The 22,477-nt window shown below is 39.6% G+C and overlaps 1 protein-coding gene across 1 annotated transcript in view; it reads left to right on the top strand.

Moving 5' to 3' along the window:
* Window positions 1-18,922, top strand: part of TERT (telomerase reverse transcriptase) — a 31,357-nt gene extending 12,435 nt beyond the window's left edge. The window contains exons 6-16 of the mRNA XM_026700879.2: window positions 1,604-1,765; window positions 3,188-3,283; window positions 4,271-4,356; window positions 6,795-6,908; window positions 8,658-8,729; window positions 9,482-9,670; window positions 10,722-10,848; window positions 11,136-11,197; window positions 12,915-13,039; window positions 13,864-13,980; window positions 18,465-18,922. Coding sequence (XP_026556664.2) covers window positions 1,604-1,765; window positions 3,188-3,283; window positions 4,271-4,356; window positions 6,795-6,908; window positions 8,658-8,729; window positions 9,482-9,670; window positions 10,722-10,848; window positions 11,136-11,197; window positions 12,915-13,039; window positions 13,864-13,980; window positions 18,465-18,568 — 1,254 coding nt within the window. The 3' untranslated portion in view covers window positions 18,569-18,922. The remainder of the gene's footprint in view (window positions 1-1,603; window positions 1,766-3,187; window positions 3,284-4,270; window positions 4,357-6,794; window positions 6,909-8,657; window positions 8,730-9,481; window positions 9,671-10,721; window positions 10,849-11,135; window positions 11,198-12,914; window positions 13,040-13,863; window positions 13,981-18,464) is intronic.
* Window positions 18,923-22,477: the final 3,555 nt, after the last annotated feature.

The following is a 22,477-nucleotide window of genomic DNA, read 5'->3' on the forward strand; positions in this document are numbered from 1 at the left end:
TCATAGTCCAGACAAACCAGGAAGCTTAGAAAGAAGAACAAAGCAAAGAACAACAAGGCTGCATCGAGCAGTGCTACAGTTGGACAAAGGATGGGCAGCTAACATTCTGTGGATAAAGGCAATATGTTGAACTTCATACATATGGATAACTAGCTGGATACCCGTGCTTCACTACAAAACTATGTGATCGGGCTTAGTTTTGGGGAAGGAAAATAAGGGGGAAAATATGCCTACCAGCATCCATCGGTAATCATCTGGCTAGCATCCTGCTGGTGTGTGAGAGAGTTGAGAGCTGTTTGGAAACGGAAAGAGTATTTGCTGTGTGAGCAAGGAGATAGCAAGGAGCCTGGGCATGGCTTAGCTCAACTGTTCTGTACTAAAGCTGCTTGGTGCTCTGAAACAGAAACTCCACTGTTTGTGTTTTGCATTTGGAACAGATTTCTTTTCAGGTGGGGAGGGGGGGTAGAACTCCTTAGCATTAGAGCCTGTTAATAATATACAAAATACTAATGCTTTGATGGTCGTTTTGAAAAATCCTTTTTTAGTAAGCACCTAGAAGCCAAGAGGAACATATGTGCCAAATTTCAAGTTTGTAGGCTTTATGGTTCTGGAGATTTTGTGATGATGCGTGAGTGGTATTTTGTTTTTATATATATAGATTGGAAACCAATTCTCATCCTGCCAAACACATTGATTCCTCAAAGAATCCGTGTCAACATGGGCTCTAATAATAGTTTGCCATTAACATCTGTACTTTTCAGATGTATCAGGACCTTTTGATGGAAAATGGTCTTGATGACCTTAGACGTACGCAGGAGTGTAGAATTACGGACATTCTCAGGCAAACGTGGATTTTCATTGAGACAGCAATGAAATCAAACACATTCCCTCTTCATCCCTAAGGAAAAATCAGTCTTCCTAGTTCACAAAAATTGTGTTATCCAATTTCTAGACTATATTCTTGTTCCTTAGATGATAATTTACCTCTAGTTTTAACTGTTCTTCAGGATTCCAGAAAAAGGAAAGGTCCTACAGCCTAAAATTTGCCCTGCACTTCTCCACATCATCTAGCAAATATATCTGTTTTGTACAAATTCCACAAAAATGCTTGAAAGCTTTACATTCTGTCTCTTTCAAAGTCAGGGCACTTATAGGCAGATAAACAGTCAGACAAATAGTTTTGGTTGGAATCAGAGATCAGTTACAACCAGGATATATAGTTCCTCTCCCTGTACTTGTCTTGGACCTTTGTTCAGTCTTCCTGAAAACAAAATACCTTAATGAAGAGGTTTTTGAAGGGAAGAGTAATCCCCATACTTTACTGAAAGTGAGCATAATTACATATAACCAAACCAAAGCTGCCCAGAATCACTTGGTTGAGTTGGGGTGCCATAGAAATTGAATAAATAAAATGAAATTTTACCTCCTTTTACTTTCCTTTTTTTTATGGAGAATTATAAGTGTTTGGCCACTATCCACACTGATGTTATTTGAAAACCATGACAACTGCACAACTTTTTGTGAGTGAATACTCTTCTATTGTGGTCACATTTATTTTGAGTGACATTTGAAAGTTAAGAAATTGCCTCCGTTTCTTTTCCAGGCTGATGTCACAGGCGCCTACGACACTCTTCCCCATGATAAACTGGTAGAAGTGGTTTTACAGGTTCTTGAACCAGCCAGGAATACCACTTACAGCATACGACGCTATGCAGCAATCATGAGGACTGGAAATGGATATATTAAAAAACATTATAAAAGACATGTAAGAGAGACACGAGCGTTCCCCACTATTACTAAAAGAATAAAGTTGGGTTCTTTAAATGTGCTAGGTCACATGGATTTTTATATATGCTCTTATTTATATTTAAAGTTATGTTCGCTTTTAGGACTTAAAATAGTATTTTGCCACCAGAAGTGATATATCTCCTAATTTCTACAAGTAGAAGCATCAATTAGGCTAAATAATTGATTCCTGGATATGGGCATTAACTATGATTTTTGCAATTGTTTAACATTTTAATGTTTTCCTTTTTAATTTTATATTTGAAAATAAATGTAATTTCTATCATGGCATTCATACAGAATGGCTTTTGGTTTGTTTATTTATTTGCTCATTTATTCATGTTATATATTTCAATTTATACATTCATGATTGGGCAGTTTACAATTAAAACAGACACACACCTCAAATAGCCATACAAATTAACATTAAAGCAATTAAATGAGTAAAGGTGTACAGTACAATCTCTGGAAGAGCGCAGACATTTTATGAGCTATAACAGTGATGGCAAACCTTTTTGTTGTGTGTGCTGAAAGCGTGCGCGTGTGCCGGCACCCACAATGCAATGTGCCCATCCTGCGCATGCGTGCGCAGCACCCCTGCCCCGCCCTCTTACCTGCACTATGCATGTCTGGAAATACCAAAAGTAACCATTTTCAGCCTCTGGAGGGCCTCTGGAGCCCTGGGGAGGATGTTTTCACTCTCCCAAAGGCTCAAGGGAAGCCTTGGGAGGCTGAAAACAGGCCTGTTTCAGCACTTCCGGTATTTCTGGAAGGCCCATTTTTCGGCCTCCCGAGGCTGCAGAGGCTTTCCTTGAACCTCCGGGAGGGCGAAAATGGGCTGAAAATCAGCTGGGAGGCACGCTCATGCTCAGTGCAGGTAAGTTTGGCTGGGGCTTGCGTGCCCGCACAAATGGCTCTGCGTTCCACCTGTGGCACGCGTGTCATAGGTTCACCATCACGGGGCTATAAGAACAGTATAGCCATTTATGGGCTCCAAACTGTAATGTTTATATTAAAATATATCTGACAATCTGCAGTCCTATGCATTCTAATATCTTCATTGAATTTATACTTTACATAAGTAGCTATATATAAATTAACATAAATTAACAGGCCAAAAGTGATTCTCAGGCCAATCCAATGGTGTTCATTATACTTTTTAAAATAGGTTTTAAATTTCAAAGAGAGCTTTTTTCATTCTGTTTGATATAAATGGCCAGTCCCATTTCACCCCAATTATGTTTTTTATCCTGGGCATTATAAGAAGTCTTTTGAATTTTAATTTCTATATCTGAAAATTATTGGTAATTTTTTACTCAGATATCTTACCCTTTCCTGTTTTACATTATATGTTATAGTCTTTTCTGAAGTTAGAAATAATTTAATTTGAATGTTTTTACAGGTCTCAACTTACAATGAGTTTATATATGGAATGAAAGAGTTTGTATCTCATCTTCAACAGAGCACTTCGCTGAGAAATGCTGTAATTGTTGAACAGGTAATTTAACAGCTAGAATTTATATTTCTGGAAAGAAGAATTTACAAACGTCTGCATATTTTCAGCAAGCTTTCAGAGAGCTGCTTTTCAGTCTAAACTCTCTGAGAAGACTTGGTTTGCAAGTCTGAAATCTGCCTCTCACTGTATCTTGAAATGTTAAACATTTACAAACCTGGCTCAAAGTTCAACTCACTTCATTTTTTCCTCCTGGTTTCTGTCTTACTTTAATGCTTCAATATATTTTAATGGGTGTCAAGATAGCTATTCCAAATAACTTCATATTTCAAAGGAAAATTTATAAGAAACCTTAATATTTGCATATGTAAAATGTATACCTTTTGAATTGGACATTTATATAGTCTCAAATGGGGCCCATTCAAGTGTTCTATCAATTGCCTTTCAATTGACTGTACACATATGTTTATTGGAATATTTGAGTATAGCTGATTGGATATTATTACCACTTACTGCCACTAGATGGAAGTAACATTCAGTGTCTTTTGGATGGATATCTTTATTTTATTATACATTATCCTTATTTTATTATGGATCATGATTATAAATATTTTCAATTTTTGAACAACTTTTTTTCTTTCATGTAATACCACCACATACTGGACTTTTAAATATAGAAGAGGTTCTTAGAAGTTTGGCCATATACATTGCAAATAATCCATGTTGAAAACTATAGTTGAGCTAATACCATGATCCTGGGTTACATGGATGTGTATAGGTTGTTTTGCCTAATTTAATTTGCTTCTTAATATCACATCAGAAGATGATTTATGCCTTTTGCAATTACATTCCCCTCCCCCTTCCTTCCTAATAAAGTAGGTGATAATTATCAAGGGACAGTCATTAACTGCAAAGTAGGGGGGGATTTCTTCACTTAATTTACTGATTTGGCAACCCCAAAATGCACAAGTCTCATTTAAGAATATTTTATCTGGGCTGTTTTTATAGTTGCTTTTCCTTTTGTTACTGCAGAGAGTTTCTCTGAAGGAAAGCTGTTCTAGCCTCCGTGAGTTTTTCTTGCAGTTGATCCATAATAATATCCTGAAGATTGAGGACAGGTACATGTTTCTTCTAAGCTTTATAGGAATGTTTCACATGGCAACTTGCTTTTGATTGGGTTTTAATTGGGACAGGAGTGTAAAGAGAACCCAATTGGGTAAGGGCCTCAAACCCTTTCACTCTTTTCCACAATGGACCACTAGATGGCCCCTGAGAGCCACAGGCTGAACATCTGAATATCCTACCCATATTCTGTAGCAATTATTACTGAAAGCCCCGCTGCCTTTATTACAAGAAATATTGTATAATCATCTTGGAGAGGAGCCATTGATTTGCCATGAATTTGTGCTAGCACTTTTTAAATGGCAAATTCTATGCTTCTAACTCACACTTCTCTAAACTAAGAACTCTACAATCCCCCAAATTGGAGGATTTATTGACCTTAAGGAACCTTGGATTTCTTCACTAGGCTGTGTGCAGAAGCTGAATTGGCAGCATTTATCTTCTTGATCTGCCTATCTCTTGTCAGATATTCCCATTGTGTAATTGAGGGAATGAAGCTATTGTCAAAGGCTGCAAAACTGTCAGTGGCCTATGAAGTTCAAACACAAACTAAAGGCTTTGAGGTCTTCTTTTTTGGAGATTAACAGAACTATTTAGGCTGTTGTTGCTTGGGGGGGGCAGATTTAAGCAATTACTATTCTTGCCACTTTTGATGGCATGTAAAGTGACAATGATCATTTCTCTTGGTGACACACAGGCTTTTTATTATTTTGCTGTTCATGTTGTGTTTTTTTCACAAGGCTTTTCATTTTCAGTTCATTCAGTTACAGTCATTGCTGTGCGATTTTCAAATAATCCTTTCTTCTAAAGATCATCCTTAACCCTCTTGAGGGTAAAAGGCAGAACATCAGCCAGGATTTAAACTGATTCTAACCTCAAAACACTCTGTGCTTCGCCAGCCAGCCTTTCCTCTTGAATTTGTTCAGATATCTCCTGAAATGTCATCCATTTATGTATTCATTCTATTACTATTTTTTAAAGAGTTGATTGAAACGGGACCAATTTATCTAAAACATAGATTAGGATATAGTAGAGGGCAAACAGAGCATTTAGGAGATGAACAGGAGACATTAGAGGGCAGGAATGAACTTTACGTAAACTGTGGACCAAGACGAGCATCTAAGAACTGGGGATGAATCTGCTTATTCAAATGGTGGCAGACGTTGGATTGGGAAATCAATTTACAAACGTGAAAGAAGAAATGCTTCCAAACCTACCATTGGCTTATCTCCGTTTTCTTCTTGATATACTAATGTCAATTATATCTGTTCTTATATCCATGAAGTGCTCTCTTTGTTTTTTTCTGCAGCTCCCATGTAGTGCTTCAAAGGCTTTCCCAAAAAAGTTATGGACTTAGGGCATATGTAATTTATTGAATTATATGAAATAGTATCATCTTCTGAAAGCAATTAAGCAGTGCATGATGTTTTTGCTTAGAAAACTTGGAAACATTTATGTAAGCGAAGTCTTCTGAAAATACCTTTTCAGAATCTTTTCTTCAATTACCTTCCACCATCACCCCTTCCATCACCCATCTTTGCCTAGTATTAGTTAGTGACTGACTGTTGTTAAACCATCAAAAATCTTGCAAAGACCTAGAGCAGGGGTGTCTAACTCAAGGCATGCTGAATCTGGCCCGCAGGGTACTTAGATCTGGCCTGCAGGGTTCCCTGGAAATGGCAAAGGACCAGCCCACAGTACGTCTGCCAGCGAAAACGGAGCTTGGGAGGGCCATGCATCCTGCCCACATCCTATGCTCTTCCTAGGAAAATCATAGTGAACGGGATCCTGATTGGTGTGTGGAATGTACCTGCAAGTGGGAAGTGAAATATTTACTGTTGTCCCATATAGTAAGGTTTATTTTAAACACAAATAGACCAAATCCATCAGATAGTTAGCCTTCTCCAGAGTTTTGAATGCATTGTGTTCTACTGCAGGAGAAGATTTTAACAATATTTTCATGATCCACAAACTTAAAAATATAGTTCGGTAAGTTCAACTATGTCAGAAATGTTCCATTTCATGCTGCTGCATGCGTAGTTCAAGGTAAAGAGAGGAAGTAGTTAGGGAGAAGCCCATGATATACCAGTGTGAATCTTTATTGCAAGGTGTGGGGGAGACAAATAGGTGTTTAATTGAGGGAATGCTGAGCAGATGAATCAATACACTGGTTCAGAATTCTGAGTTTTGCTCTCCAACAGAACAGAAAAGCCTATTTTCTCCTCCCTACACCAAGTTTCTAGCTCAAGTCCCATTTACTCACTCTATTTACAGGGAAATCATTGTCAATGTCATATGTTTCTCATATTATACACAATTTGCCGATCAGAAAATACTTCCTTATTGCAGTGAAATGATCAGCCTTATTACAACTAACCTTGTTTTGCTATCAGATTTAAGTTCTTAATGACAGTGGACTTTTGGCATTTTTCAGGTACTATGTGCAGCGCTGTGGAATTCCCCAGGGCTCCATTTTATCAACTCTGCTTTGCAACCTTTGCTATGGAGACATGGAGAATAAGTTACTGTGCGATGTGCAAAAGGACGGGTAAGGTGTTATTTTGCTGTTTGGCATATTAGCCATTCCCAAAGGACCAAACTCTGTTGTGTAGAATCTTTAGAAAAGTTAAGTATCATTCATTACTATATATAATAACAAAGCCCAGCATAAACTCTTCCAATTAAGGACAAAAGGAGATGGAGGGATTACCCGGAATTATTTCCCTCCTGCATGTCTGCCAAGCATATTGGAGATCAGAGCCTATCCCTGCTCCAATTCTGTCTATCAAATTATAATCCAACAGATGTATGTTGAGAAACAGTAAGACAAACTAGCCAACTTGAAATATAGGAAGACTATATATATAGGTTGAAGCTATAATGTTTCATGTGTCACTGTGAAATCAAATTTATGCAAATTATATTGTGTGAATTGCATGATGTCACTAATTTGCCACACTTGTGTGATGCAAGGACACATGCCACTATTACCACCTCTCCAATACCCATATGTATCTGCATCAGAATGTAAACTATTTTCAGAGCTGCGTTTGAAACAGACCTGGGAATTTTAGCTCTTTGATTGTCTCCAGGAATCTGACAAAAGTCTCTTGCTAGCACTTCATAAAAATAGTGGCATTTCTGGCAAAATACTCCTTCCAGAATCCATTTCGGAATACAAAAGAAGAAAAGGTTGTCATCTTTTGCTATAAGCGATGCCAAACAGATTCTCTGGTTATACACCTAAGAATGCAGAGTTTCTTTCTTCAAAAGTGCAGCATGAAATGAAATAAAAGACCAGCACTTTGTCAAGACTTTCTGGATCAAGCAATAAGCATGTGTCTTTCTTACAAGTAAATATTGGCATGTTATTCCAGGCCATTAAAACACATCAAGGGAGCCTACTTTTGCCTATATAACCCCTGTATAAAGGTGTGCAAGAGCCAACAATGAATTTATAACCTTCTCCCACTTTGACTCAAAACTAAATTATTTTGTGACTTTGGGGAAGTCCCTTCTGTGCAGGTGGTGCTGGGATAAGCATTCTTAATACAATCTTTCTTAAATGTATGTAGAGTAAATTTGATTTGCTTGCAATGCATCAGGATTTCTGGCAAAATTATAGCGTTAGCAAGATATTTGGGGATTTTTTAATTATCAGTAATGATTATTATACTGCTGGTTAGTGCTTGGATGAGAGGTTACCAGAAATTCTGAAGGCATATCCTGAATTAAAAAGTCTGAAAACCATCTAGGAAAAAGTCCGTGACAAAGCATTTCTACTGCCAGGAAGGTTATGTGGACACATACAATTTAAGCTACATTTGATCCAAGGAAGTCTTTGTTTTTATCTTCTGCTTGACGCTGAGGCCTGGCAGATGGTATGGAGAAGGTCCGCAAAAACCCAAGCATATCCTATTATCCTTACTTAAGTTGTCAGAAAAGCTTGAGTTAGGTCCCCCCCCCCAAAGTATTCCTTTGCCCATATTCAAGTCCAATCAGCTTCTCATCATATGGGAATTAAACACAGCAATTGGATTCATCCGTCATTGTGATGATCAGAAATCATAGTCCTGGTTTTGTGTGTGTGCGCCAATTTTATTTATGGGTGAAAGCTTAATTTATAGCACTGGTAAAAAAAAATTGTGTTGCAGATTTGGATAATAGAATAGTAGTAGTAATGTGTATATTACATTTACCTCAAGTAATTGAAAAATGAAGACTATGAGCAATGTATTCATGCTTTAAAATATAACTGTACCCAAGACCAAGATATTTACTTTTTTTAACATTACAGAGTACTGATGCGTTTAACAGATGATTTTCTGCTTGTTACACCTCATTTAGAACAAGCAAAAACATTTCTGAGGTAGGACAATGAATTTTTAATGAGTGCTTTAATAAAATATCGCTGAATTTTATTTTTTTGTACACAAAGGAATGAAAACATTCCTACCTTCTCCTGTTCTACTCTTCTTCCACATTTTTCTACCCATGCGCAGATATGGTATTCCATAAAAATGTAATTAAAATGCTTTCTTTTAAATATATTCTTTCTTTAGAATATATGCAAGAGGAGATAAACTGAAACTTTCAATAAACTTTCCCATTGAACTAGCAATGATTTCCTTGAAAAGAATGGGCTATAACCCTGCTGGTACACTTATTTTAAATATAATGATCAATACTTGCTCCTTGTATGGTTAGCAAAACCAAAACAGGCTTCATAAAATAAGGGGGGAAATTAAGTAGAAGTGGTTAAATTCACATAACTGAAGAAAAGCCAATTGGGGGACAGGAGAGTTTATAAAGTTCTTGTATTTTAGGTTATTCCTATATTGCTTAAATTAGCAATTCTAATATTTGACATCGAAACCTAACTTATCAGGTGTAACTCTTACCTACAGTGGCTTTTCGCTGCTATCAACTGTTAACAATATTAAAATTTAGGGGATGCATTTTCAATATAACAGGAAGATGCCATTTTTTGAGAGACTCTACAGTTTACAACTTATTTGGAGGAATTTATCATATGTATCTGTGCAGTTAGTTATTGTGATGGAATACATGATGCATATATTTTCAGGTAGCAATTCGGAACGTGTATTTTCATTCATATAGGACTCTAGCCAAAGGCATTCCAGAGTATGGCTTTGTTATAAATCCGTCTAAGACTGTAGTGAATTTTCCAATGGATGAAAATGTTCCAGGTTGCTTGGAGTTCAAACAATTACCAACTTACTGTGTTATCCCATGGTGTGGATTATTAATTAATACACAGACTCTTGAAATTTACTGTGATTACTCCAGGTATGTACTATTCAGGAATAGTTATTGCTTTAACATTAAGGCTGGATGCTTTAATCAGTGAGTTGATAAACCAAAGATTTAATGGATGAATCAGTGAGACTGAATTTAGTGGGCAAAGTTAAATTAAATAATGTGCACAGATGAAGGGCATATTTCCTTATTCTCAAAGGCTGGTTGTGGCAATTTAGTTAGAATATGAAATATAAAATCATAGTGAAAATGGTTAATAGTGCAGTAGACCATATTGTCTCCCCAAAGTATCTGTTTAATAACACAAAGATTATATAAATTAAGAAATAGATGAATCAACTAAAATAACTTGATAGCGTAAGTAATATACATTATTAGGAACAAAAAGTAAGCTTTCGAACCTCTTCTATAACCTGAAATCAATCCATTCTGACTAATATAAAACTTAAATCCTTGCTGTTTGCAGATTAAATCTGGCTGGCACAAAAAATGCCCTACCACACAGTCAGTAAGAATGCATTTTTTGATAAATGCATTGATAATTTGATAATTTGTGGAAAACTAATAATGGGGTATTTCGGATTTCTGTGAAGGAATAATTAGAATGAATAGAGTTGACCATTCAGCAGGTTTCAATATTTTATATTTTTCAACCTGAATTGCATCATCAAGATGACAGCACTGATAGGAAACTTGTTGGAGCAGTAACAGTTGAAAGAGGGACCAGGAACCATGTCTAGCAACTCATGTGATAAGAGGACGAGGTAGATAACCCAACAATAATCCTAAATTCCGGGAAACTCCAAGTGATCTTCATAAGTCCAGAATCATTTCTATAAACTTGCAAATAATTAGTCAGCTCTTTTAAAGTTACAGCTTGCTATCAAAATGCTTAAGGTATTATTACCTTCTAATTTTAATGGGTGTCTAATGTTTCTCTACATAGCCATTATGTCAAATATCCGTGTTTTGAATTTTGTAAAAGCCAAATATATTCTTGTAGTAGGAAAAAAAAACTCTGATTAACTATAATGATGCCTAAATAATGTTGATCTCCTTCTCCACTTATCTTTCACTGCAGTTATGCTTATACATCTATCAGGTCTAGCCTGTCTTTCAACTCTACTAGAAAAGCTGGTGTGAACATGAGAAACAAATTGCTTGCAGTCCTGCAGCTAAAATGTCATTCTTTATTTATAGATTTACAGGTAAGAGAATGCACAATTCAAAAGGGATGCTTGAAAAGTGCATTATATGCACAGTGATCTCAAATCTACCATCAAATCTAGGTATTTAGTGCCACCACAATCAACTTGAACTAGAAACTGATGTCATTCTAGTTCTCTTGGCATCACTATATAAGATACTTACTATGTTGACACATAAGATACTTACTATATCCCTCAACCTGCCATTTTGATTTAATTTGATTTAATGGATGTTTGTTTGCACTGAAGAAACATATCTTTTTCTATTTTCCCTGCTCTTAATTTAGATCAATTGCCTTAAGACAGTATGCATTAATATTTACAAGATACTGCTTCTGCAGGCTTACAGGTAAGCATGGTAACTTTAAAGCCCTGTTAATTGCCATTGGAATATGATGTGGGATAGGAAAATGTCACACTACACTTTCTCAAAGTTGCTTTTGAATGTGCTGGGCTTTGGCCCTTTAATGTGGTGTTTTGAATACATCTAGCGTAATAAACATTATCTGGGCAGCCTTCATTATTAACTTCCAGTATTAACCCATATTCCTCCTGATAATGCTTTCTAATGCTGCAGTTGTAATACAGATAGAATTCGCAGTTCTCAGATTTTTCTAAAAAATGGTAATTACTTATACTGTTGTCCATTCAGTTGGGGATTTGGGAAGATGCTTTAATGATTTATGAGTCCCACAAATAATACTTGCCTAAGATAATTTTACATAGTGATTTTTCTAAAAGGGATGAACTGCCTTTAGTTCCAAAACTCCCAATTACTTGAAATTACTTCCTATGTTTCCTCAAGGTATATGCTCTTTAAAGTACACACCTGTTTCCTACAACCATTTTCCTTTGTCAATTTATCCCCCACCTCACACAAATAAATCACCAGCAGAACAGCTTTCATAGTGTCTCCTTCTTCCCCAAAGTTTTTCCTTTAATCTGGCCACCTACAGATAAGAGATTTAACTTTACAATTTCCTTTAGACCGAATTACCAAATCGTGGTAATCTGTTCTCTGGAAAACGTTTGAGCTGTCCCTTATTCCTCTGTTCCAGAGTTTTACTGGAAAATGCTTTTCCTTCTATGCCTGTGGTAACAGTTCTCCCCGCCCCTCCCAATATTCTAGTAAAATAGCACAAGAAATCTTCACCAAGAAATCAGCCGGTGCAAAAAAGTGAACTGTTTTAAAATGAAACTAAGGGGACATGGGTTTGGTTTCATTACCTGGGAAATCTTTGAGTCTAAAGAGATTAGTTTAGTTGGAAAAAATTGAAGGGGCAGTTAGAAAGGCATAGCAGCATGCCCAATGATGGCGAATATATAGAAGTCCTCCTCAGAACTGCAATTGTGCAAGTTTGGCTGCACTTCATTGTGGTCATTTGTAGCTTTCTCAGTTAAGTAAATGTTACTAGGAATGCATCTGCATCATTCTTAGATCAAAATGTCAGTTTATGTCAGTTCAAACAACTGTGAATATGCAGTTGCTTTCCACCCCTGATGCCTTCTGTTGTCAAAAAGCAGAGGGTAAGCATGTAATTTATTAACCAGTTTAGCCTCTGGAACATTGTGTCTGGATAAAATCTTTCTGGGCTTTGACCTGCATCTTCCTGCCTTGCCCTTGCTTGCTGTGTTAGAATTCCCATCTTCACTTTCTTAAGTACTGATAATTCTTTAACAACTTTACAATTGAACAAATCTTTTCTCTTGCAAGAGTTTATTTTTTCCTCCCTCTCCCCCCCCCCCCCTCTGCAAACATTTGCTTATCAGAATTATAGAACATGCCCTTTGGTCAAGGCCAAATGGAAGGAGAAGTTTGGTGCTTTCTTCTGTGTTGTGTCACTATTCGGTTCAAGAGTTAATGGAGAACAGTTAAAGTTCTCAAGCAGTAGGGAGTCCCTTAAGAGTCCATATATGTGCCGGCCTTAAAGCCATCCCCTCACATGCAATTCTTTGACTTGATCCAGTACAAACTCCGCCTCAGAATTCTTAATTCAGTGACATTAAATCCCGGTACATCTGAAACCCTTGTAAGCAAGGAATATCTCTGGCTTTTTTCATACCAGATTTCATGCCTGTGTTCTCCAGCTCCCATTTCATCACCATATCAAAAACAACCCACGTTTCTTTCTGATGGTCATCTCTGATAATGCTTCATACTGCTTCTCTGCTCTAAAAGCTAAAAATGCAGGTAGGTAAAATAAAAATATTTGAAACCCAATACCACCTTTAAAATGGCTGCCCCAGGCTGACTTTTTTTTTTTTTGTATGCCTTCTGTTACCTGGACAGTCCCTGTAGTAATACTGGCAAGATTTCTGAACTGGTTTGTTATGGCCTCTTCCTGGGCTGAGAGTGACTGACTAGCCCAAGGTCATCTAGCTAACTTTGTGCCTGAAGCAGGACTAGAACTTATAGTCTCCTGATTTCTAAACCAATATCTTAACGACTACAGCAAAATGGCTCTTTTTGCATTTCTTAAAAAGCACATTAACCTGGAAGTTGCATTATTGGAAGTTCCTATTCCCTTTTCCCTTCAAATAGCCTCTAAGAATACAGAGACTACAGTAGCATTAAGAGAAGTGCAGTTAACTGTGGAGTGTTCTCTTAGCTCGGTTGCTTGCAGACATTTCAATACCCAGCTAGATAACATTATCAAAGAACAATTAAGCCCCTTTGAATTGATTGCTTCCTCTGTGAGGTGTTCTTTGGCTTGGAAAGGAAGATCTCACTGGTTAGTGCTGGGTACAACCATTTATTTTGACATTAGCAAAATAAGGGGACATCAGTGAGGGGTTAAATCTGCTGTGTGTAATCATTCTCCCATCGGGGTGACAACAGCATGGTTTGAAGTAAAATGAAATAACTGGTAGTACATTCAAATGTCAAGTCTGGTTGGTCCCTTCATTTGCTGCAATAAGAGTGCCAAAGTAGTGATGTTTTATAGAAAAGCGATCATACAGAATCGCAAAATGCATTTATAAGCTTAGGGGATTTCTTTCTGTCTTTTGTAACAGGTAGTTCAGTTCCACTTTCTTACAAAGCAGTTCAGTGGCTCTCCTACCATGCCTTCAGCACTAAATTGGCAAATCACAGGGTGATTTACAAGTGTCTTCTTGAACCTCTCAGACAGTGTAAGTATTCGTGTCCTTTGATGTCTTTCATACTTTTTAGATGTTTTTAAGTGAATGCATAGAGCGTGAATACATTGTATGTACAATGTGATGGTTAGTGTTGTGATTGTGGACCTTAGATACATCTTTCTGTAAGCCCTGTCAGATATAATTATTCTTCTTTCCACGTCATTTGAGGAGGGAGACTAGAATTAGCTTCTCAGCTTACCCCACTGAACTTCACAGTCTAGCAGTGACAACTGTGACAACCATTCCTCGGTAGATTGTCTGGCCAACATAGTGGACATAGTGGTCAGCCTCAGTCTAGCTTCAGCTGCAAGTAACAGGTTGCTACTAACAGCTGCTGGGCTGAAATAAGTATTATATTTGCTTGTGCATATCAGTAAATGTATCCGTCCGCCTCAGTAGAGTCTATATAAGCAGTGTAATGTTCATCAACTGCTACTGTGTTCTCAAAGTATTATCTCTATGTCCAATTGTGCTTTTGATATAATAGTATAGCATTATACATGACTCTTTAACAAATACCGTCTTTCTCCAACAATACAGCCTCCCCCAATAGGAAGTCCCAGCATGCTTTATAGGCATAAAATCAAATTAAGCCCCTCCCCCCAAATTAAGACCTATATTAAACATGCCAAATGGGGGGAATGGTGGGGGGGGGCTTGCCGTTAGGAAGTACTTTTGTTGCATACCCAGATATGGTGCTGCCTGCGTTGACCTCAGAGTTGGTGGGGCACTTCGTATCGGGAGACCTTCTGCCGTTGCTTTCCCTTCTCCCCGTGCTGCCATGGTGTTTAAAGCAACGCCATGGTGTTTGGCGTAGGCACACGTGGGGTTCAGCTCAGAGGAGAACGCAGCGCAGGCCGTCACCTTGCCTCTCTGTCCACGGATGGGTGGGCGCTATAACTGCCTTGGGCGACCTCTCCTGGTGGCCTCTTCGGGTTCGGGCTCCCTCTTCTGGAGGGACTTGGGAAGGAAACCAAGCTCGGGTCGGCCCGGCTCTTTTGCTTGGCAGGTGGGCGCGCACCTGCGGCTCACTTTCCTGGCTCTACCCAGCCTGCATGGCTCTGGCAAGATGAGGAGAGGGTCCGGCGGGAAGGCACTCGCTGCCTTTGCGAGAGCTCCACCGCCAGGCAGGAGGGCTCGCCTGTCTGCTGCGCTGGGCATCCCAGGTGAAGCTCTTCGCGCTCTGCCCAGCACCAGGCAGGGATGGCGGCTGGGCACTTCTCCTGGGGTGGGCCAATCCTGCGCTGAGATCCTGGGAGATTCGCCTCCCCACGTGGGGTTGGGCTGCCCTCTCAGGCAGGGGAATCTTTGTCGTACCGGTAGTAGGGTGTCGTTTTTAAAAGAATTGGCTTTGCCTTCGAAGGTGAAGGGAAGGCGGCGACAGGAGCGCCTGGAGCCGAGTGTCTCCGCCGGGCTCCGGTTGTAGGGAGGAGCCCTGGCTGGCCGCACATGGCTGCACCAAGCACCGCGACATTGCTCTAAACGCCGCAGCAGCACAGGGAGAAAGGAAAGCAACGGTGGCGGAAAGTTTCCTGATACGAAGTGCCCCACCAACGCCGAGGTCAACATCCAAGTCGTTGCTGCCCATCCACCCGCCCGAGGATGCAAGGGGGGGGAATTAAGTCACCCCCCAAAAGACAGCCTAGCCATTTTTTTGGGGGGGGGGTCAAAAAAAAAAAAGGCCCAGCCTTATTTTGTGAGAAACACTGTAACCTGTTATCAATATACAAAAGCATTATTTTCTAACTTTAATTTTCAATTAAAAATGTAAACCGATCTCAAATTAATCCTAGTTACTGTGGTAATTAGTATAAATTGTTAAGAAAATTGTATTTTTCTTTTAGCGAGCATACAGAGAACTCTGTCCTGAGTTTAATTTATGAACGGAATGTTGGTACAATAAGGAGATTTTTATAATCTGAAGAATGTTGTCTAGATATTTCTTCTTTAACTAGGAGATGTTATCTGTACCATGACTGGCATCTTCCCTGCAATAAAAGTATATGCATATGTATTTTTATTATTATCACTCCAAATCAAACCACTGCAAGATGAAGGCCTTTTTTTGAAAATTATAAACTATAATCGGCACACTGATCCAAGGCAGATAGGTAGATAGGCGTTTTTTTAAATCATACTTTAAGGCCAAGGTGTCGCAACTAACTTTGGTACCCAAGGAAGAATTAAAACCTGGGCCTCCTGCTCCTAATCCAAAACTTTATCATGGGTGTCTTTTGAAATTAAATTTGAAAATGCAAAGGATTTACAAGCTCTAAAAATCGAGGTGCACCATGAAAAAAAGGGAATAAAATTATAAACATTTATACCAGGGCTGTCATGCACTGGCCACGCCCACGTTTTAGTGAATGGGGGGAAAGTCCCAATACATCATGTGACAACATGAGTTTGACACCCCTGATATAGACCAAACTCATGGCAACAGATAGAACAGCAAGCCTTAGAATTGGCAATAAAGATATCAAGGTGGTGGATATCTTCTGCCTTTTAGGATCAGTAATGAACTATAACGGAACAAGCAGTCAAGAAATGTGCCATAAACTAGCACTTGGTAAAGCAGCCATGAAGATCTTGGAAAAGATCTTCGCGTGCTGTGATGTATCTGATAGTCCTTGACTTACAACCAGTTGCAAAATGACTGTTCAAAGTTATGATAGACTTGAACAAAGTTTCTTACATTCATCCTCAAAAATTACGACTGCTGCGCCACCCCTGCAGTCCAGTTGTTGCATTTTGGGCTCTTGTCAACTGGATTAGATTTATGAGCAGTTGCAAAATCCATAGTCATTTGATTTTGTCAAATGGCTCTTTGTCATTTTTGAGCAAAAAAGACCCATTAGACTTAGGAACAATGTTGGAAGGGTCCTTGGAAGTCTTCTAACCACCTACTCAAGAGGGAAACCCTATACCATTATAGTCAAATGGCTATACAAGCTCTTCTTAAAAACCTCTAGTGATGCAGCACCCACAACATTTGGAGTCAAGCCATTCAGTTATACAGGTAATAACTAACTTAGTGAATCGCTAAGTTATTCACTGAGCAATTCACTTAGTGAGCAAGTGATTCCCTTAACCACAGTGACTTGCTTAGCAACATTGTAAAACTGCAACAATTTAAACCCAAAATTTCATACTCAGTTGTGGTCATTAGTCAAGAACTACCATATGTATACCTACAAAGATCAGAATTGTGTAAGAGATGACATTCCATGTGTCACCCAATGGAAAATAAATATTGACTTTGAAAAGATTTTTGAACTGTGGTTATTAAAGAAATCTCCTGAGAATACTGTGGAAAGTAATATAGATCATAAAAAATGAGTTCTAATTCGAGTGACCAGACTCAAATTATCCTGCAAAGATCTAGCTCTCTGGAGAAGGTTGTCATGCTGGGAAAGGTAGAAAGAAAGAGAAGAAGAGGACGATCAGAAGACAGGTATGACTCAGTTACAGCAGTGAGTGGAGCTTTGGAAGACCTGAAATGAGCAAGTTAGGCAAAGATCATCATGGAGATAATTTATCTATTCGCTCACTAAGAATTAACAATAATTTGGTGTCACATAACCAAAATTTAGCAATCCTTTCATTTATACATACACACACACACACACACACACACGTAACAGCCCAAATCAGCTTCTTGAACAAACTGGCTGAAAACCAAAATTTAGCACATCATGCATTGATAGTTTCATTATGTGAACTGAAGCAAACACAATGCAAATCAAATAGACTCTGCAACCAAGCGAGACAAATGCTAAGCGTAACAACAACAGAATGAATGCATGGGTGAATGAATGAATGAATTGATTATTCTTAGCAGAGTTGAGCCATGTGAATTGGTAATTTTTGTGATCTAATTCATTATTTTTTTAAATGAAATATTTAAACAAATTATTTCTAAATATATTAATCATTAACCTTACAGAAGGAAGATGACTACAGGTAGTCCTCTGGTTACAACCGCAACTGAGCCCAAAATTTTGTTGCTAAGTGAAACATTGGCTAAGTGAATTTGTCCCATTTTACAACTTTTCTTGCCACAGTTAAGCTAATCATTACATTTATTAAATTAGTAACTTGGTTGTTAAGTGAATCTGGCTTTCTCATTGACTTGCTGGTCAGAAGGCCACAAAAGCTGATCACATGACCCCGGGACACGGCAACCGTCATAAATATGAATCACTTGCCAAGCATCTGAATGTTGATCATGTGACCATGGGGATGATGCAAAGGCCGTAAGTATGAAAAACGATCATAAATCACTTTTTTTCAGTGCTGTTGTAACTGAACATCACTAAATGAACTGTTATAAATGGAGGACTACCTGTATAGGACTTTTTCAGGGCTTTGCTGCCTGCTTTTCTCTAAAGCCAAGTACTTGATGATCTGGAACATCTGTTCAGAATAACTTGTTGGCTTTACTAAAGAAGTAATTGGTTACTCTTTCTTTGTAGGTAAATTACAGTTGACTTGGCAAATTCCTGAAACTACCATGCAGCTGCTTAGTGAAGTAATACAGCCATCAGTATGTGAAGATTTCAAAGTCATCTTGGATTAGCTCTATAAAGTAACATTCTTCTTCAAGTTTGCCGTCCACTTGAATTTTTGTTTTCTACCAAGGAGCTGGAATGTGTAACAAATCTGTTTGTTTTTTAAAGCTTTGCATTCTAGTGAAACTTGCAGTGTGAACTGTAAAATATTTGCCCCATCCTTTGGAAAGAGAGCTCAGAATGCGTGTTCTTGATAAATAGTTCAAAGCAAAAACATTGTATGATATTATAGCACAACTGTTTGGCCCAAAAGGATGTAGGCTTAATTTTGTGGATTACTGAGAGAGTAAGACAATTCAGGCAACAGTTTTTACATCGTCAAAAAGTATGTTTTTCACAAAATAATTAAAAAAATTATCTCATTGGAACTGGTGTTTTTTTTCTTTTTTAATAGAAAATTAATGTAATCTAAGTATGGTGAGCCACTTGTCTCTTCTGATGCCATGCCTAAAATGAAATGTATGGTTGTCAAAAACTTTTCCATCCTCTAAAGCAGGGGTCCCCAAACTTGGCAACTTTAAGACTTGTGGACTTCAACTCCCAGAATTCTCCAGCTAGCTGGCTAGAGAATTCTGGGAGTTGAAGTCCACAAGTCTTAAAGTTGCCAAGAGACCTCTGCTCTAAAGCCTGATCAGAATAATGCTAAATGTTATATGGTATAATGAGCAGTATCAAAACCAAGTTGCTTCCCTTAAATTCTGATGAATCATCCTGCTGGAATATACTAGATAAATCTGAGATGAGGCTGTGCACTCAAGCATACAGATTCAAGATATAGCGGTAGTTTTATTGCTGACATTAAGACTACATCAGAAAACCCATTATCCCCTTTCTTCCTACGCTGTTGACATAATAGGAAGCTCCGTTGCTAGGCTAGAGACCTTCAAATTTCTAGGTTCTACTATATCACATGACCTAAAATGCACATCTAACATCAAAAACGTCATCAAAAAAGTGCAACAAAGAATGTTCTTTCTGTGCCAGCTCATAAAGCTCAAACTGTCCAAGGAGCTGCTGATACAGTTCTACAGAGGAATTATTGAGTGTATCATCTGCACCTCTATAACTGTCTGGTTTGGTTCTGCAACACAACAGGACAGACACAGGATTCAGAGGATAATTAGGACTGCAGAAAAAACAATTACTACCCACCTTCAATTGAGGACCTGTATACTGCGCGAGTCAAAAAGAGGGCTGTGAAAATATTTACAGACCACTGTAAATGGACACAAACGGTTTCAACTCCTTCCCTCAAAATGACACTATAGACCACTGCATACCAGAACAACTAGACACAAGAACAGTTTTTCCCCGAAAGCCATCACTCTGCTAAACAAATAATTCTCTCAACACTGTTAAACTATTTACAAAGTGTACACTACTACTGTGTTTCTCACAAAATAAGGCTGGGCCTTATTTTTTTTACCCCCCCCCCCAAAAAAACGGCTAGGCCGTCTTTTCAGGGGTGACTTAATCCCCCCCTTGAATCCTCGGGTGGGCAGGCAGCGATGGCTTGGATGTTGACTTCGGCGTTGGTGGGGCACTTTGTATTGCGAGACCTTCCGCCACCATTGCTTTCCCTTCTCCCCGTGCTGCCGGCGTTTGGCGCAGCCATGCGTGGCCAGCCAGGGCTCCTCCCTGCAACCGGAGCCCAGCGGAGACATTCAGCTTCAGGTACTCCTGTTGCTGCCTTCCCTTTGCCTTAGAAGGGAAAGACAATTCTTTTGAAAACGACGCCCTACTACCGGTACGACAAAGCCTCCCCTGCCCAAGAGGGCAGCCCAACCCCATGTGGGGAGGCGAATCTCCTGGGGCCACAGCGCAGGATCGGCCCACCCCAGGAGAAGTGCCCAGCCACCATCCCTGCCTGGTGCTGAGCAGAGCACGAAGAGCTTTGCCTGGGGCACCCAGCACAGCTGACAGGCAGGCCCTCCTGCCCAGTGGCGGAGCTCTCGCAAAGGCAGCGAGCGCCTCCCTGCCTCCGCTCATCCTGCCAGAGCCATGCAGGCTGGGCAGAGCCGGGAAAGCGAGCCGCGGGTGCGCGCCCACCTGCCAAGCAAAAGAGCCAGGCCGATCCGAGCTTGGCTTCCTTCCCAAATCACTCCAGCCCAAACCCGAAGGGGCCATCGGGAGAGGCCGCCCGAGGCAGTTATAGTGCCCACCCATGGACAGGGAGGCAAGGCGACGTCCTGCACCACGTCCTCCGAGCTGAGCCCCACCGAGTGAGCGCCTCTGCCCAATGCCCATGCCACTGCAGAGTTTGGAGGTGCTGGCACATTTGGAGATGCGTGGGGACGGGGACGGGTTCAGTGAGGGGTGGAAAGAAAGGGCGGCTTCAGGGTCTCTCCGCCAGACCCGCCGGCCAGGGAAGCAGTGCTGCTGTCGCCTCGCCTCCCTGTCTGCAGACAGGTGGGCGCTATCATTGCCTCAGGCAGCCTCTCCCAGTGGCCCCTTTGGGTTCAGGCTTTGTGGGACTTGGGAAGGAAGCCAAGCTCAGGTCGATCCAGCTCTTTCGGTTGGCAGGCGTGTGTGCACCCGCGGCTCGCTTTCACAGCTCTGCCAAGCCCGCACAGCTCTGGTGGGATGAGTGGAGGGTCCAGCGGGGAGGTGCTCGCTGCCTTGGAAAGAGCTCTGCCACTGGGCAGGAGGGCCCGCCTGTCAGCTGCGCTGGGTGCCCCAGGTGAAGCTCTTCGCGCTCTGCCCAGCGCCAGGCAGGGATGGCCGCTGGGCGCCTCTCCCGGGGTGGGCCAATCCTGCGCTGCGGCCCCAGGAGATTCACCTCCCCACATGGGGTTGGGCTGCCCTCTTGCCATGGTACACGGTATTACTGTTAATCTTCTCATCATTCCTTATCACCCATCCCCTCCCACTTGTGATTGTAGGACTGTAACTTTGTCAGTTGTATCCTTATTATTTATATTGACTGTTTCCGATATGATTTGATTGTTGATTGTACCCTATGACTATCATTAAATGTTGTACGTTATGATTCTTGATTCTTAATGCATGTACCTTTTCTTTATGTATACTGAGTATTTACACCAAGACAAATTCCTTGTGTGTCTAATCACACTTGGCCAATAAAGTATTCTATTCTATTCTATTCTATTCTATTCTATTCTATTCTATTCTATTCTATTCTATTCTATTCTATATTCTAACTGCTAAAGAAGTTGTAGAGCTTTTTTGGTGTTGACTGTACCATTGTTCATAACAAGTAGTTTCTACGGCTAAATAATCCACATCAAAGTGACTGATGTACTGTAGGTCTGGCTAGATTGCCATTTAAAATTCCGTTCCAATTCATGTTCTTCTTTCTGCAAATAATAGATATGTTCCCTGAATATAGGGAAGATAGTTTGGGCAAAAATTCAGACTCTAATTTTACCAAGAAGGGAAGTTTACAAGATGAGTATTTCCATTCTCCCAAACTGCAGCACAAAAAGGACACATGAAACTACACTAGATCATTTGGCCGTGCCCAGAAAGTAGATAACAAAAATTAACTTGTCACCCATTGATCCATTTCTATCCAAGTGGTCATTTTAAGAATTGGCTGTGTATATTGGCTGTGTATATATTTACTTGATTATTATTATTTTACTCTTCCCTATCGTTTTTATTATACTTTTTCTTTTGTAAATCCAGGGTTCTGATCGTCTTCTCAGTTAAAAACGTGGGGAAATGTTTAAAACAATTTCTTTAAAACTTTTAGCATTACAGAATCTAATACTGTATAAAGGGTATTTATTTGAAATACTTTTATGACTTTCCCTAAGAATTCTACAGATGTTTATAGAGGCAAGGTGTACTCTTAATTTTCATAGATTGCCCCAGAATACTTCTTTTTCCTCTGGATAATCTGAACTTCTGGTTTACTATGGATCACTGGAACTGACTGATAGAATCCCAGAGCA

This window comes from Pseudonaja textilis, chromosome 3 (genome assembly GCF_049901715.1).
Source record: "Pseudonaja textilis isolate UNSWEBS1 chromosome 3, rPseTex1.2, whole genome shotgun sequence".
NCBI classification, from domain to species: Eukaryota; Metazoa; Chordata; class Lepidosauria; order Squamata; family Elapidae; genus Pseudonaja; species Pseudonaja textilis.